The 18,356-nt window shown below is 39.5% G+C and overlaps 1 protein-coding gene across 2 annotated transcripts in view; it reads left to right on the forward strand.

Moving 5' to 3' along the window:
* smc3 (structural maintenance of chromosomes 3) overlaps window positions 1-18,356 on the forward strand; it is a 28,722-nt gene that overhangs the window by 6,111 nt on the left and 4,255 nt on the right. For both annotated transcript variants that reach the window (XM_007567624.2, XM_016679443.1), the window contains exons 12-24: window positions 1,055-1,176; window positions 1,432-1,645; window positions 1,789-1,892; window positions 3,481-3,580; window positions 4,391-4,551; window positions 6,353-6,494; window positions 7,155-7,305; window positions 7,403-7,555; window positions 11,404-11,555; window positions 12,103-12,261; window positions 13,163-13,270; window positions 13,396-13,504; window positions 14,713-14,960. In XM_007567624.2, the coding sequence (XP_007567686.1) occupies window positions 1,055-1,176; window positions 1,432-1,645; window positions 1,789-1,892; window positions 3,481-3,580; window positions 4,391-4,551; window positions 6,353-6,494; window positions 7,155-7,305; window positions 7,403-7,555; window positions 11,404-11,555; window positions 12,103-12,261; window positions 13,163-13,270; window positions 13,396-13,504; window positions 14,713-14,960 (1,923 nt within the window). The remainder of the gene's footprint in view (window positions 1-1,054; window positions 1,177-1,431; window positions 1,646-1,788; window positions 1,893-3,480; window positions 3,581-4,390; window positions 4,552-6,352; window positions 6,495-7,154; window positions 7,306-7,402; window positions 7,556-11,403; window positions 11,556-12,102; window positions 12,262-13,162; window positions 13,271-13,395; window positions 13,505-14,712; window positions 14,961-18,356) is intronic.

Raw genomic sequence — 18,356 nt, forward strand, 5'->3', positions numbered from 1 at the left:
AACTGAATAATTGAAACGGGGTTCCTATGCAGCCTGGAAAACTCTGAAAAGTGTGGAATTTGTTTCAAGTGTTTTCTGGGTCTGAATGAAATGGAAAATATTTACATTTCTAAACTTAATTTTCCATCCCATTCTGTACGTTTTCCAGTCCATCTTTTTGTTGGTCATACAGAATCTGTCCATTCGTTTTCTTTGACTATTATCATCCTTCCAAACCTTTTTTTTATGTTTCTGTTCATCCATCCATGTTTTCACCCATTCTTGCTTTTCTCTCTCCTATATTCTATGTGCTGAATCTTTCAAATTCCTTTAGTGAATTTGAACCAGTTGACTACAAATTAAAATGCCACCTTAGGAGTTTGAGTGAATCGTATCAACAAACATAGGTGCTTTTAAGTTAAATGCAAAATTGATATGTATTGATATATATATATATACATGTTTTGGCTTTATTACTGCTCTGAATATGCATTTATTTGAGTAAATTGCCTTTTTTATAGTTTGAATACTCCAGCTAACGATTAATCAATTACTAAATTAGCTAATTATTTCAGTGATTGATTAGTCATGATTAAGCCGATAAATCATTTTAGTCCGAGTCTGTTTTTCAAACTTCATATGGAAAAAACCGAATGTGAGCGTTGCTGAAGCGAAACGATTAATCAGCAGAATCACCTTCAGGCCCACTATACATTCCTTTTGGCATGATTTTTTTTTTCTTTGTCTGCACAGTTGGCACTGATTGCTCTCCATATGGTCTTGTGTAAAGTGGCTGACAGGCATAGAAGAAAATGTTATTTTGTTATTTTTTTGGGTTTGGAGCTTCATGTTGGCTGCCGGTGTTTGGATTGATCCAATCTGGAGCAAAATAAAAAGATTCACCAGCTTTTGATTATTCTCTTAAAATATTGACAAAATGAGTGGAAAACTGGGGTGATTTTTATTTATTTTTTTACTCATTTTGACCAGGAACAAGAATAATCAGCGATCTATGAAAAAAGCGCTTTACCAACAGAGGGAAGTTTGACTTGCTGTAAACGGTTTGTTCTGGCAGAAACGGCTGCTGAAGGAGCGTCAGAAGCTGCTGGAGAAGATCGAGGAGAAGCAGAAGGAGCTCCAGGAGACCGAACCCAAATTCAACATGGTGAAGGAGAAGGAGGAGCGGGGCATCTCTAGGTAGGGATGACTCACCGGTACGCAGCTGACGACCAAGCAGAACGCCATGAGTCAGTCAGCACTCGGTGAAAGCACGGCTTACGCTAGCTGGAATGTTTTTAAGTACAAGAAACTTTGGAAAGCAGGTTTCACATGAAATAAAACTGTTGACATTAAGCCAAACCAACACCTTTTGAGGTTTAATAATATTTAATGTGACCGATATTGTCTTTGTTGTTTAAGCCGACTGCTAAAGCTTTTTTTTCCCCACTCCAGACTGGCTCAAGCTACCCAGGAGAGGACTGACCTGTATGCCAAGCAGGGCCGCGGCAGTCAGTTCACCTCCAAGGAGGAGAGGGACAAGTGGATCAAGAAGGAGTTGAAGTCGCTGGACCAGGCCATAAATGACAAGAAGAGGCAGATTGCAGCCATCCACAAAGACCTGGAGGACACGGAGATGAACAAGGAGAAGAACCTGGAGCAGTACAACGTAAGACCTCAAGACTGAACACTGAAGTTGCTGCTTGTTTCTGTGGTGTCTCATAATCATTTCACATCTCTATATGTACCTTGGATCAGATTGAGTATGAACAAGAGAGTTTGTGTGAGCATTGTTCATTTTGTGTCTCCTAGAAACTTGATCAAGACTTAAATGAGGTGAAGACCCGCGTTGAGGAGCTGGACAAAAAGTATTATGAAGTGAAGAACAAGAAAGATGAACTCCAAAGTGAAAGAAAGTAAGAATTGTCTTGGTGTGATAGTTTCCTGAAAGTGAATCTGAACCTTTTTTCCACATCAGCCTCTGTATGAATCAACATTAAGTTGGTTTGGTATTAAAAATAAAAAGTCAATAATGCCAATTATTTGCTTCTGTCTGGGCACATTCAGCAGCAGTCTTCCCTAAACTCACTTCTTGCTTTTCGGATGATGTTTTTTATACCTCTTATGGAGCAGTTCATCGTAGTGCTACTCTAATGTTGGCATGTTTCTTCTCTGCAAATGTAATTGTTCTGCAGAGATTGAAGCCATAGATCGAATATTGTTGTATATCTGCAGTGCAAGCAGCTTGATCAGCCCTGCTTCATAGAGAAGTAACATAATATCCCTGATGTTTAACCCATATCCAGCAATATTTCAAACAAGATATTAAATCAATTTAAAAAATGTAAATTATGCAAAAATTTTTTTTTGCCAATTTCTCTCCTTTCCACAAGCTCCACTTTGAGTCTTTGCTTTTTTCCAGGTGAATAAGAGGTAAACTAAGAAGCCCTTATTTATTAAATGAACAATTGGCAGTTTTTGCTTCAAGATGTCCTGATTTAATTTACAAACTGATGCAGATATCAAAAATAGATGAAGAAATGTCGCATGCTGAATGGAAGATTTTTAGTTTTAAAGTAAACTATGTTTGAAACATCATTTTGTTTCATATAGGGCTGAAACGATTCATAGCAATTAATCAATTGCTGAAATAATGTTAAATAATTTAGTAATCGATTAATCATTAACCAGAGCTTACAGACTACAAAAAAAAGGCAATTTGCTGAAAGAAAAACATTTTTTAGAGCAGTAATTAAGCCAAAACTGTACAGAAGACGCATACATTCTGCATCTAAGATGATAAAAAATAAATCTTGAACTATGTTCCACCTTGAATTCCTCAAGAAGTATTTTGGTTTCACCCAGTTCAAATTTTGTTAAAATAAAAAACAAAGGTGTCCTTATAAGCACCTTTGGTTGTCCAATTATTAATCGGTAAACCCAACATTAATCACCACATCAGTCATAAACTGATTAGTCAAGCAGAAAGAGCTGAACTTTTCATATTTTGATGTTAGAAATATTTTTTGTTGCAGATGCATCCTATGCTACACATGATCTAACGTTCACTAAAGGAATGTTGTGTTATTTCATTTTAGGGGAAGAAAGTTTTTTTTTTTTTTTTACATGTTTTTTATTTTATTTTCACCTTTTAATGTTATAAACATAAATAGAAAAAATATTCATAAAGGCTTAAGTGATAAAATAAAATCTGCAGAATGTCCCTATTTTTTATTTTTATCTGATCAATCATCTGAATGATTGATCAGTAAAATAATGTCTCAGGTTGCAGCTCTAGTTTCATATATCTAGAGAAATAAACTGTGGGATTCCAACACATTTCTCAGTGCAGACCTGCCACAGTGAACACACGTTCATCATGTTTTTTTCTTTTTTTCAATTCTCGCTGAGCGCCTCGCCTCTCGAGCCTCGCTGCCGCAGCCGGGCCCCGATCTCTCTAGCGACATAAGCGTTAACAGTGTGCGACTGTGTGTGTCCGTCCAGCTACCTGTGGCGGGAGGAGAACGCAGAGCAACAGGCCCTGGCAGCCAAGCGAGAGGACCTGGAGAAGAAGCAGCAGCTCCTCCGAGCGGCTACAGGCAAGGTCTGTGTCTCTCTGCGGGACTTTGCTATCGCTGACTTGCGTAACAGAAAAGCAGGACGACCAGCACAGCCTGCAGACGAGGAGGAGAGAAACTCGTTCTCTACCAGGCCACTTGCATTCGCACGTTTAGCCGTTTTCCGAAACTTGTCGCGCTGCAAACCTACTCGAGTAATCTGTCCACATATCCACTTACTCGACAAGAGTAAGAAATTGGCGAGTGTCGATGGTTTCAGCTGAACGCCGCCAAGAATTCACTTTGTGACTCAGCCCGCTTGTCAGGATAGGTATGTCAGGCGAAATCATTCATCTGCCTCAACGCTCGCACCTTATGACGGCTCGCTCAATTTACATGTGACTCACTCGTCTCTGCCTCATCCAGCCGCTCCTTCTGGGCACACGCATCAATCAAATATCACCTCTGAATAATATCAGCCAAGATGAAAGGAGGCCGCTTGCAGCGTCGCAGACAAATGTCATACATTTATTTATTTTCTCGTTTTTGTCCCAGCTGATTCATTCTGTTTCCTGCGTTTGATGGACTCGCCCTCATCTGCCCCCCTTCTCTCTAGCGGTTTAGATTAGCGGTTTTTGTTTCCCTCTATATTGAAATTGACATTTTCTTTATCTGTTTTCGTCACGGCTTCACTCCACGTTGCAGGCGTTTCTGGTGCCAGATGCACGAAAACAATTACTGCGAAGTACTTTCTGTGTTTATCGACGTTGAATTTATTTGCTGTGTCCACCTTTTTTTTTTTTTTTGCTTGGAAACCTTTCATACGTCTTTAATCTTTGCTCCTCTTCCTCCCGCAGGCCATTCTGAACGGTATCGACAGCATAAACAAAGTTTTGGAGCATTTTAGGAGGAAGGGGATTAACCAGCATGTCATCAATGGTTACCATGGCATTGTCATGAATAATTTTGAGTGCGAGCCAGCTTTTTACACCTGTGTGGAAGTGACAGCAGGGACACGGTGAGAAATGCTTCTTTTTTTCTTCTCTCTTACAAAATGCCCAGCCTGAAATCTTTGCATATTCATCTCAAGCAAAGGTTTGGAAACTTTTCGTCACGTAGGCCAAAAATCAGCTCAATAGTTCTCCTGGGTTAAATAATATAATTTTTAAAAACTAAAATAACCAAAAGTGAATACTTTTCTTTTTTTTTTTTTTTTTTTTTTTTTTAATCTACTCAATAGTAAACTAAGCACAGACTATTTCAATCAAACAAATAAAGTAATCAGATTCTTTTTTTTGTGGGAACAGGTTTGTAGATTCAGAAATTCAAATGGTTTTTGTTTTTGTTTTTGCACACTGTCCTTGTTAATTGAAAGGTGTTCAATTTTGCTCATTACTTTGGGCTTGACTTTGAGAAAATTTAAAGATATTTTGTAATTTCTCAAGTAGGTCCGTTTTCGTTTGAAAACACTTTTGGCGTACTTGCTGCTAATGCAGCAGCAGAAAGCAGATTTGGCTGCTTAAAAGATGGAGTCAATGAGTAGACGTGGTTCTCGTTGCTGTAATAACAGGAAGAAACCAGAAAGCTGGGAAAAGATGATCCCTTTGTGTTGCATCGAGTATTTTTGTAAGTAGATTTTAATTTAAAAGTTGTAGTTTTGTCCTAATCTATCTAATCTGTTTTTAAATTGAGCGAAGGGGCCTCAGTTTGAGTACCTTTGATGTAAAGGATTCGTCATAGTGTTAACAAGGAGGGGCGTTAACAAGCTGGTTAATGTGAAAATTACCTTTAACTAGCTCACATAACGTCAATAAAATCAACAGCAAATGGAGTACTGAAGCAGAGTTTGTGTTTTCTGGTGTGTTTCCCTACATACTCCCAGTTAACACGCTGTGCGACGAAGCTAAACCCTTATAAACAGCTGGCATGCTGCAGAAGGGCAGCCTTCTTCATTCACAGAATAAATCAAAAGGAAGAGCTTGACGTTTAGCGTCTCTTTGCTGCGATCGTCTGTTCCAAACATAACAAGTAATAAATTTAGTGTTTGATCACTTCTTTTTAACGGTGCCCCTTGGGAGTAATTTTTCCCGTTGGAACAACTGTTTATGTCCATTTAAATGTCGCCATATGTGTGAGAAGACGAGCTTTTATGTGTTGAGCAGCAGAGCGGAGTTTGCGCCTTGTTGCCTTGAAAAACACGGCGCCGTTTGAAAGGATATAATCGGCTTTTCCCGGGTACAGGATGTGTTGCCAAGCATCATTTTCACAACGAAGCGATAATCCGCCAAACACAAACTCTCCTTACCTTTTAAGCAAAGTGTATAAAAATCAAATGAGTTGTTGATTGCATGTAAACCTCCTGTGGCCTGCTCTAGATAACAATCATGTTCTGTTAGAGCTTGGAGGAAACAAAGAGGTAAATATTTCTTGTAACTTGCTGAGGTGGATGATCCCAGGATTAGCCACCTCATGCTTTGACTGCTCCGATTTCAGTTTTTTGATAATGAAGGAAACATTGATGACTACATAGAACTATTACATTTTTCAGAAATGTAGCATGTTCTGTCGCATTTCTAATCTTTTTACTAATTTTGTAAACGGTAGGAAATGTTTTGAAACGTTAAATAAAGTATACACTCAAATAAATTTGCATTTATTTCGTCCTCTGTTTCCAACATGTCATTAGAACAAGAAGTGTCATCTGAATCTTTTTGGATCATTTTGAAATGGCTTCTTTTATGCATTTGATCTTTGTTTATTGACTGATAGAGATGATTTAGTCAGGCCTTTTAGTAAAACAGTCAACTCGTATCTTCCAGACTGTTTTACCACATTGTGGAAACGGACGAAGTGAGCACAAAAATCCTCATGGAGTTTAACAAAATGAACTTACCCGGAGAAGTGACGTTCCTTCCACTCAGCAAGCTGGACGTCAGAGACACGGCCTACCCAGAAACCAATGTAAGAGTTTTTCTCCATCTGTTAAAGCTGCAGTATCTTTACTTTTATTTTATTTTATTTTATTTTTATTTTTTTATTATATATTCAGTAAAAGTGTGACAAGATAATATGACATGAATAATAAGACAAAAAAAATCACACGGCGCTACAAAATCTACGAAGAACTTAGTGCTGTCAATCAACCTTGTGTACATGCTGCTCAATGTGCTAATGGTTGAGAATCAACTTATGGTTACAGGAAAACTGTGTCTGCTGTCGTTGGTGGCTATGCTAACTAGCCTGAGCATTCTCGGCAGGCTAAGTTGCTGGGAACTCTGTAGCTTAGCAAAGAGCAAGCAGGAGTGTAAGAGCAGCGTGTACACGTGTATGATTGACAAGACCCTCCTCCTGGCTCTGATTGGTTGTTTCTGCAGATGGCACTAGGACCACAGGGAGAAAGCAGAAAAGCTTCATTTTTACTTGTTTCCCTGATTGTCTGTCTCATCTTATACCGTCAGGAAATAGTGACAGTTTTAAAAAAATATGTTCCAAAAGAAAGTTACATATTCCAGCTTCAACACAGTTTCTGCTAAAGCGTCAGCAGCCCTTCAGGTTTTCTCTGTACTCCGACATCTTTGTTCAGAATATGAGGTGTTCATGTTCCTGCCTCTCTGTCTTCAGGACGCCATCCCTATGATCAGCAAGCTGCGCTACAGTCCAAACTTTGACAAGGCCTTTAAGCACGTGTTTGGGAAGACGCTGATTTGTCGCAGCATGGAGGTTTCCACCCAGCTGGCCCGAGCTTTCACCATGGACTGTATAACTCTAGAGGGTAGGCCAACCTTTGCTGCGACGTCTCATAATGCTGAAAGCTTAAAATTGTGCGAGCCACGCTTTATGCTTAACCTGTCGTGTTTTTTTAAAAATAGGAGACCAGGTGAGCCACAGAGGAGCGCTGACGGGAGGTTACTACGACACCAGGAAGTCTCGCCTGGAGCTGCAGAAGGACATGAGGAAGGCCGAGGAGGAGCTGGCCGAGCTGGAGGCCAAGCTCAACGAGAACCTGCGGAGGAACATCGAACATATCCTTCTCATTAAAACATCCCGAGTGACTCCACCACGGAGATTTAACGAGGCTTTTTTGTTGTTTTGTTTTTTCCTGAGCTAGATGCGAAACAGAAAAGAAAGTTTAACACAAAACGTTTTGCACGAATAACTTTACTTGGACATTTTTACAGGGTTACTGAAACTGTTGGCCAAGGACCGGGTGGAAAATGAGTCACCGAGTTTATGCAAAATGATCACTTGAGCAAACAGATAATATCCCCCACACACAGATGTATTGATTATAGTGAAGTGACTCATGCTGGAGTTTTCACAAAAAGGAAGGGAGTCAGTGGGAACAGCCGCAGTGTTTGTGTTTTTAAATGTACCTATGACTAAAACCAAACTGAGAGGAAAAGCTGTCTGACATTTAAAATCGTAGATCTATCGTTTGTTTAACGTATCTGCCAGTTCCAGGAACAGTTCTCTAAGAAAAGAATCATCTGCTTTCTGTAAGGCTGAAGGCCAGACAAAACCTTATTCAGCCGATTCATAATTTTCTTATTTTTCTGCATGAAATAAATAGAAAGCATGTTTCTTTTATGTTTATTGGAGAATCTATAAAAATGGGTACGATATACTTTCTGCACATGCGTTCCTGCTCGAGATTAAGTGCTAAAAACACATCGTAAGCTCAGATTGCCTCGTCTTTCCCACAGTGTAACATCTCTAACTAATTTCCTCTGAAGTGACAGAAGAACAGAGCTGCTGGAAAGATGCACATTCCACTGCTGCACTTTTGTTTCGAAAACTGGAAACTTCTTCTATTCTTTTGTTTCAATCTACTTTGCTAAGAAAACACACAGGAAGTCTTTACAGTGTCGGTTTGAAGAGCCTGTTGTGGCCAGGAATGTCATTAGCTTTGGGCTTTTAACGATTTGTTTGAGTCTTTCTTTTAGCAACATATTTTAATTTTTTTTTTGTTTTTGTTTTTCTCTAATCCACATGGGGTCAAAATTATGCGCACGGCCTCAGGTGTAGAGGTGTTGGTTGAATTGAAATTGGTTTTCTGACACAAACTCGATTTTTGAGCTAAACCTTCACATGGGCCGAGCTTAGCGGTTCTGGAGCTGGATTATTGACCTGCTGCAACATCCAGTTATGTGAATCTGAGCTGTTGAGAGGATGGATCTAATTATCGATTGTTTTAGGAACTGATTTTCCTGTATTCTGACGATTTATTGGATGAAGAAGTGTGGACGTTAGAGGTTTTTTTTTTTATTTAAACCCTTTGAGCCCCTTTTGTACAATATTAGAAATACATAAAAAAAACACAAATAAATAATTCCTTATTTATTATATTCCTTTTTAGAATGAGAAACTAAACATTTCGCCTTGCAAAGGATCTGTTTGCACCTTAAAAAATGTTTCTAGTGTAAAAAGCTCGGCTCTTTCTGCTTAGCTTAGCATCAGTACGGTGTACGACTGATCTGGTGATTATTATTATTATTATTAGATTAGCTGATTAATAATGGGATAGCAAAAGGTGATTAATAGGAGATTTCTTTCTTTCCTTTTTTTTAACCACATTTGAACCAAAATAAAAAAATGCCACATGAGAAGTTCTGGGTTGGACACATTTACAAGTTTTAGAGACTTTTTCTTTTTTTTCCAAAAGCGTTAAAGGAGCCCCGCCTTCGAGGACAAAGGTGACGTATATTTTGTACAGTTTTGGTTTAATTACTGCTCCGAGTGTGTCTGAGTCCGAATGCTCCAGTTAACGATTAATCGATTACTAAATTAGTTGGCTGTTGTTTCAACAGTTCAGTCACGAGTCGTCCGATTAATCGTTTCAGCCCCGGAACAGTCGTAGGAATCCGGGAACTCGGGGCGATCCCACACGGACGTGGGCTAAATCCATTGTGGGGGTGTAGCTGCCCGAGAAGCCAGCGGGAGGAGAGCTTCAGCGGGTCATGAGGATTAGTGTATATTGGGTCATGTCTGCCAAAGCCGTGACTCACTTCACGACAGCACATGAAAGGCATAACAAGAGGATCAGGTGGGATTTGAAACATGCGTGTGCGGTGTAATGGTCACTCTCTCCGCTGCTGAGATTTGAAAATACATGCAGCGTTTAAAGCCTCACACCGACGTGCGAATGCGAACAGAGGGAAAAATCTACTGTAGCTTTTCAGATGTGTGTGTGTATTTGTGTGTGAGCAGGCAAGAGAAGCAGGATCTCGTCTTTCATCCCTGCAATGAGTCACTTAAAAGCCGCTCTCCCTGGCTGCCCTGTAGAGGAGTACGAGCTGATGCACTTCGCTCCCTTTCCTGTTTTCATTTATTCCTCTAACGTCCCATTACAGCCTGACGCTCCGCGGTGCTTTTACATGTCATGTTGACCTCGTGATAATGGAACCTGATTGGCATTCACATTCTCTCATATGAGCTAAACCATAAATGTTTCCAGTCTTGTTCTAGTTGCTTAATCTCTTTTTCTTTTCATTTTAGTTTTAATTGACAGATTAATTGGCCTGAGTGTTTTTAAACTGTAGAGGTCCAGAAGATCAATAAACCTGCCTGTTAATTTAGGATAATGAGGATGAGGAGCTGCTCTTTCTAGTTTTCTGCCTCGGCATCAGAGCTGATAACATCTTTCTCCCCGAGGCCGGTCACGTTGCCGATGGGTTGCACCAAAACGCCTCCAAGCTGTAATAAACTCTGTTCCCTGTTGACCAATCTCCAGGTTCTCACAATTGCTTTTGCAATTTTCCCCTTTTTTTGTTTTTCTGCAATCAGTCCCAGATTTTGTGGTGCTTCTTTAGAAATATTTGCAAGAAATGTTGGGATATTTGCCCTCATGTACGACGGTAGATGTGACTCCGGGTTGATCACTTGGCTGTAACCTGACGTCAAGTAACGATGAGGAAGCGGTGTAGTTGAAGGAAGAAATACCGCCACCTGCGGGTGAGAGTTTGACCGTTTTTGCGTAAAATGTAAAATAGATTGAAAATTATGCATCAACACAGGAAAAAAATGCACGAATTTGTTGATTTTATTTGAATTTTTGCCATCGCAAAATCGAGAAAAACTGGAGGTGCTGAACAGATCAGGAGTCTCACTGGAAAGCTTGTTCCATTAAAACATAGTTAGCAAGATTTTTTTTTATTTTTTTTTTTAAATTTTACATCACTCATGGTTATATTTGTATTTACTAATATTAAACACTTTGGATGGAGTAGCTTTTCAAGAAATAAGCAATTTCCCCTTAGATTTCAATTCTGTTTTCACCAGCCCTGTTTGTTCGGCTTTTATCAAGATCTTGTGAATGAAAAGCTGATTTTAGACGGCTCCAGAAGCAGGAAGTGGACTCTATAGCACAGTGCATTTTGGGTAATAAATACAACCAAAACAGACGTGTACACCTAACTCTAGCGAGAGAAATGGTTCTCGCTAGCTATTTCTAAATCTAAACTAAAATCTGACTCTACTAATTTTTTATATTTTACAAAGAAGGACGTTGCGCTCATGTCTTCTTCATAGGTTTTTGTGTCGTTTCCTTCAGTGCTTCTAGGTGCAGCGCCACCACAGGCCAGGGAGGGAACTGACTTTCCAAGGTTTTAGTGCAGCCCAAGCAGAAATGTAAACATAAAAACGTTCCCACTATGTGAAGGATGGCCATTTAGCATATTTTTGTTTTCTCACTGAATATCAGTTTTATATTGTTTTTAGTATATGTTGCACTGATTATTATTTGAAGAAGTATTGTACACACTCCTAAAGTGCACAGAAACAAAAATATGTCCTTTAACACAGTGATGACCATGTAGTTGTTCACGATGAGGCAACAGGACGTGGTTGTGTGAATCCTTAATGGCCGCTCCACGTATCAACAACGAGATCGACCAGCTGATGAACCAGATGCAGCAGATCGAGACGCAGCAGAGGAAGTTCAAGGCCTCCAGGGACAGCATCCTGTCAGAGATGAAGATGCTGAAGGAGAAGAGGCAGCAGTCTGAGAAGACCTTCATGCCCAAGGTCAGACATCTTCTCCCACTGGTGTTTACCGCCGACCAGACCGTTAAGTTGATTTCTCCAGGTTTCTACACAGTCTTAAAAGGATTGGAGACGTTTTTAGCGTTTTCTGTGTTTGGAAAAAGTTTGGAAAAGCTATAAATGCGTAGAAAAACCCATTTTTTTAGACTGTTCTCAATGAGTCTAAAAGTGGCTTTTTAAAAAAAAAAAAAAAAAAACATTTTTATATTTTCAAATAAATGAAAGTGTCATTGCTTTAGAAATCAGCTTGAGCTCTTTTTTTCTCACAATAGGATCATTTTACTGTGGTTGCGACAAAACAAGCTTAAGATCTTATCGCCGTCCAAGAAAATTAAGTTGTCAAGCACACACAGCCGTTGTCACAAGAAGACGAAGGCATAAACTTTTTCAAATAATTTTTCAGGCGTTGCATTTGGGTTTTCAAGGTTCGTGCACATGCATTCGCTTGGGTGAATCTAGCACAAGTGACCAAATAGTTTTTATCAACATCTTTCAGGAGTTTTCATTTGTTGTTGTTCTTTCTCTTCAGCAACGTAGTCTGCAGAGCCTGGAGGCCAGCCTCCACGCCATGGAGTCGACCAGGGAGTCGCTGAAGGCCGAGCTCGGCACCGACCTCCTCTCCCAGCTCAGCCTGGAGGACCAGAGACGCGTCGACGACCTCAACGACGAGATCCGTCAGCTACAGCAGGTCAGGAGAAAAACAGCCAAGAAGCTCCTAATCGTCCTCTGAATTATCTGCCGGCTGAAAATGACACGGAAAAATCCTTGTGCAGTGATTGGCTGGAGTTGTTTAAAACTACATTTAATGTTGGCTTGTGGGATTACTGTGAAAATTAGGTAACATTTTAAAATCTTGAAAAGTACAAAAAGTGTTTTGTTTTTTTCACTCCCACAATTATGTGAAATTTTGAAAAAAAAAAAACTCTACTTTGAGCTGCAACACTTTTCTCATTTCCTTGGATATAAAAATGTTTTTAACAGTCTTTATATTAGCTAGAATAAAGACATTTGGGTCTGGGAAAGCTAACAAAGTGAACCTCGTTAGCCGACAACGTTTCACCCTCAGACTCTGGTTTGATCGCAGCGATTTTAAAAAGATGACTTTAAGATCTTAAACATGACACGATAATTGAATCCCAGTGCTTATCGGGCCAATTTGTAGTTGTTATTTTTGCCTGAGCGCTCTTCCGACTCTGGAATCAAAAGGTGCGTTTCAGATGTAATTGTTGAAGGGAAAATGAGGAGCGCCTCTTCACAATAAACATCTGCTGCCTCCATTGTATCGTTTTCCACCATTGTCCTCGAGACGACTGCAGCTGTGGTCTGTTTCCATCTCGCTGAGCTCCTCTCATCATCGCATAGCAACCCCACCTTCTCTGTGTAACCCCTTCTTTTAATGATGAATAGCCGTGTTGGACAAACGACGTCACGCTGTCATATAACTCACAGTTTTGAACAGAGGAACTATTTTAATCGTAGCTCCTACCAGGACTTGATTTAGTGCTTCTGTGATGTTTGTTTAGTCGACATTATTCGTCCTGAATTGTCCAGTTAATGACTAATGGATGATTTCCTTTGTTTCCTCACAGGACAACAGGCAGCTGTTAAACGAGAGGATCAAGCTGGAGGGAATCATGACCCGAGTGGAAACGTATCTCAACGAGAACCTGAGGAAACGTCTTGATCAAGTCGAGCAGGTGACTGTGCTCTTTAAAAAAACAAAGAAGAAAGGAAATCTGTTCATTGAATTTCTTTAATTATTCTCAGGAATCCAAAGCAGAGGAATCTAGTAATACTTTTTAAAATTGTAACCATGATATAGGAGCTGAATGAGCTGCGTGAGACGGAGGGTGGCACGGTTCTCACGGCGACCACGTCTGAGCTCGACGGCATCAACAAGCGAGTTAAAGAGACTTTGGCTCGATCAGATGGTAGGTCTGAGGTGAAAGTTTGTAGGCTCTCTGTGTTTTGTGGAGCTTTTTAAAAGTTATTTTTATGGTTAGTATCCAGCTGATTTAAGAAAAAAAAAGGAACTTTTTGAAATTCCTTTCAAAATTAATTTAATTAATTAACAAATTAATTTTGTTAATTTGATTCTGTAAAGAAAAACACATCCAGGGCCGTTTAGCCACAGAGAAAGTCATCAAAACAATTAGTCGATTTGGAGACACAAATAATTATGATCACTTTTAGACCCAAAACTGAAAACAAGATACAAATTAATTTATTTATGTTTTTATCTTAGCTTGTTTTTAACTTTCCAAGAGTTTTATATATATAGTCTTTTTATTTATGTATATTTATACAAAAAAGCTTAAAAAAAAAAAAAAAAAAGTGACCCAAATGGTCTAATTCCTGCTGGATTATTTGGTTATCCACAGAGCTTTACAGAAGTATTCACACCCCTTGAAATTCACTTCAGCTTTGAATGAATTTTGTACGACTGTTTAGTGACAGACCGCGTGTCAAACCTCAGGCCCGCGGGCCAAATCCGGCCCGCCGCACCTCCTGAGGGGCCACTGGTAAAAGTGTAATTTTGCCAAAGTTGTATTTTCAGATATTTTACTGCCCAGAAATGATAATGTATGCACTGTTAAAGTCATGCATACCTGACTGTTTATGTGGGCAGGGAAAAAATAAGTAATATATGCATTTATTAATAAATAATCCAATTAGTTATTTGTGTGCTACTTCTTAAAATCAATCGAAATTGAATTGGATTATGAGGTTTTTGACAATACCCACTGCAGTCACTGGAAGTCAACCAGTTAATAGCCAGTCTCTCTGTGGGTGGCTTCAGTTCAGCTGGTCCAAATGAAGTCAATGTAGGGGACATGTGGAGGTTGGCGCCCTCTTCAGGTGAGACCAAAGTTGAACTTTTGGCCCACATGCATGGCGTTTTGTGTCAAGCATCTTCCAGAGAGATCGTTTTTCATTTGGATCAGAAAAGCTGGTCAGAGCTGATAGATGGATGGAGTCAAAAACAGTTTAGATAAAACTATGTTAATTTGTTGGAAAGGTCCAGTCAAGTTGCAACAAAATAAACCGGAAATGTTCAAGAGCTATAAATCCTTCTCCCAGTATTTATCTGAAGAGTTAACCGTCAGACTAAAGCGACGCCTCGCTTTCCCGTTCCCAGACCTGGACGGTCTCGTTGACAAGACGGAAGCAGAGATCAAGGAGCACATAAAGAGCATGGAGCGGTGGAAGAACATCGAGAAGGAGCAGAACGATGCCATCAACCACGACACCAAGGAGCTGGAGAAGATGACCAACAGGCAGGGCATGCTGCTCAAGAAGAAGGAGGAGTGCATGAAGAAGATCAGAGAACTGGGCTCCCTGCCTCAGGAAGCCTTCGAGAAGTACCAGACCCTCACACTCAAACAGGTACACACACACACACACACGCACACACACTTACTGTGTTCATTCCTTTCTTTCCCACTAACTTTATTCGCTCTTGATGGAGTTTTTCTGGTGTCTATATTTAAAAACTAAGTTGTTATTTTAGTTACTTAGAATCGCAACGTTTAACAATTAAAGTGGCAATACATTCATTTCCATTCAGGTCAATAGAGATCGCTTAATGTTGCTAAGTTAGAAAAAATTTAATTTTAAATCTGGGTTTGTCTGAGCTGTTGTTTATCTCCAGATTCAAGTGAGAAAATGCATCATGAGCTGCTATTTAGAGTCAAATTATTGTCTCAGATTTTTAGTTTTTCTTTCTTCTGGTGTTTTGTCAAATTAGTTATCTTGAATTTCTTTTTAAAGTGCAACTTTTTGTCTCTAAAGAAATATTCTTTAAAGTTTGAATCACAATTTCTGTCTGAAATTGTTTTTTTCCTCCAGTAGAAAAAAAAGCTTTCCGGGCTTAAAAAATGAAGCAGAAACTTTTCTTATTAAAATGCTGCTGGTAGCAAAAGGAAACAACTTAAAACTTTTTTTTTTTTTTTTGAGCTGTTACCTGTGACACAACCCTGGTGCGTCACTTGAATTTGGGAGGATGTTTTTATCCGGGTGAGTCACAGCAGAGCTGATTGGCTGAGAGTTGGCACTGGGCAGAAAACGAGTGGGAAAGAAAAACTTTGAAAAACCCACAGAAAGCCTGAAAACCTGACCATTGTTAAAGGTTACAAGAAAGATGAAGGTTTAATGGCATTACTGGGACTTGAAATATTAGACCGACATAAAGTATACATTTACATTTAGCCAGAACTAACTTGTAATGTTGGCGCTTTAAACCGTAGTAACAGGATGAAGATTCATTTTAGCTGATTTGAAACCAAAACCCTTTAAACCTTGATGCAGCTGCCAGCCCTGTTCTTACTGTCATATTTATCGGTAATCAAGCGGGTGGGCTAAAACACTTTTAACCCTCTTACGACCAAGCTGTCGGCGCCGACGGGATTCATCCATCCATCCATTTTCTGAACGCCCTTGTCCCTCAGTGGGGTCAGGAGGGGTGCTGGTGGCCGACGGGATTCAGCTTGTGTAATTCCCATTACCGTAATTTCTGAACAGTTCAACATATCAAAAAAAAATTCCAAAAGTGCAGAAAAGGTGAGACATTGCGCTTTCTGGGCATATATGATACATTACGGTAGCCACCCGGGAAAGTTTGATATGAACTTGACCAATCACAAGAAAGATTCTCCGTTGAGTCATATTTGTCACCCAACCTACTCTGTATCGTAACTCCTGAACGGTTGGTCGCATTCAAAAAATTCAAAACGTATTAGAAAGTGCATAAGATAAGCTTTCCAACGGTGTGTCACATATGCATGTGGCAGCAGATATTAGAGTAAATATTTTCGTTACGTAATTTCCCTGCGGAGCTTCGTATTGTTTCGACGGAGTAGCGGAGCGAGAGAGGGAGAAAACGGCAGAGGACGAGTTGAAATCACGCAGAAAATTATGGAAATGTCTAAAAAAAAAAATCCACCAGGCTGATAAAGGGTCCCAGAAGGCTGATATCTGAAGGCAGTGAACATGAGAGACATATAACCAGCGAACCAGGTTGTGTAAAAAATATTTGTACAAGCTAACGTTAGCCATATGAATGCTGCACAGCTATTGGCTAACTGTTAGCTCCATCTTGATTCCTGCATAATTTGTGTATAACTATTCATTGTGCTGAAAATAAAATCGTGGTCTTCCAAAAATAATGTCCTGAGTAATATTTTTACCTAAAGTGATTTTGGCAAAAAGAAAAAAAAAAAGAAAAAATCACCACTTTTTTTCTGCCAAAAGATGAATTGTGAAAAAAAACAACAACAAATCAGCCAAGTGAAATAATTTAATAAAAAAACAGCCATGAAAACTTGTAAATTGGAGGCCAGGCTTCACAGTTTTCTCTGCATTTATGTAATACAGTTGGAAGTTGAAATTGTTCATCTGAAATTGTTTGCCCCTGTCATCAGGAAGTGTTTTTTTTTTTTTTTTCAGTAATAAACCTGAAAATTTCAATTCCGATTTTTGTTTTTGTTTTTTCTCTTTAAACTGTTTATTCACAATTTTTAATAGACAGAAATGTTAAATATCAAATACTGAAAGTTGAGGTTGTTCTGGAAAAAAGAGCAAAAATTCAGACTCATTGCACATTTTTTGAGAATTTTACAGCCATAAAATCAGAAAAATACCAGGCGGCCCAGTTACAATTATGGTCTTAAGAGGGTTAAACACTTTTGGCGCAAATCAGACGAGGGAATCAGCAGCTAGAGCCGTGTTTCTTTAGGAATAAAGTTGAGGGCCATCACCTCCCAGCCGCCCACGCTGCAGTGACTCAGACTCAAGTGCTCCGTCTAATTTTTGCTCTCAGCCAGTCGCCTTTGGGAGCAAAGGCTGTGGGATGAGTGGACTTGGCTGCATCTTTCATAAGTGTCTGAGTTTGTGTGTGTGTGTGTGTGTGTGTGTGTGTGTGTGTGCGTGTGTGTGTGTCTTTAGCCCCCCCTTCCTCTTTAACAAAGCCGAGAATAGCTTCACACGTTCTCATAAACACTTCATCTAGTTAATGTTGCTCCTCTGGCAGCCGCAGGCAGGGTGCAGGCAGGACGGTTCTGCTGATTGTTCTAGTGGAGGTGAAGCTGCTCGTGTTGCTTTGGCCTTTAGTGGTTTTAAAGGATAAATGTGTTGCTGGAGAGCCTGGAATACCCATGTGGAAAAATGAAACTGAAATCTTATCCATCTAATGGAGCTGAATTTGTGTTTCACTGTATTCTTGATGTAAATGAAATTACATCAGGACGTGTGTGCATCCTTAAAAACTCTTAAATTAATCAAGCGTTAAAATATTTTTAAATTTGTATGAAAAATGGGATATGGCCTTAAATAAAATACAGCATGTCTTAAATGTTGTCGTGGCAGGACTATTTAATCTCGTATTAAACGATTTGCTTTTCTGTCAGGGAAAAAGTCTGAGTCGTGTTATGTTGAGGCTACTGCTAACTAGTTACTAATACGCCCTTGCCAGCTAGCTAGCTTTTTTGCATCTACTAAGTGCAAATTTATCGCTGATTGGCTGGACAACGTTCATCTTCGCCAAAGGCTAACGTCTGTTGCTAACCCATAAGATGTTGGCTGCTTTCTGTGTAAAAACCAACAACAACTTGGGTTCAAACTGTAAAAACAAATACGCAGTGTGAGAAGCACAAAACTGAGAAGGAGCATGAAACCAAAAGAGAATGAAGAGCCACAGATGCAGCTATAATTACAAGTAGAGTAAAAAAAATTAAAAGTAAATGAATAGTTTCCCATTCTTTTGTTGCATTACAAGTCTTAAATTTC

Source organism: Poecilia formosa, unplaced genomic scaffold, assembly GCF_000485575.1.
Source record: "Poecilia formosa unplaced genomic scaffold, Poecilia_formosa-5.1.2 Scaffold211, whole genome shotgun sequence".
NCBI classification, from domain to species: Eukaryota; Metazoa; Chordata; class Actinopteri; order Cyprinodontiformes; family Poeciliidae; genus Poecilia; species Poecilia formosa.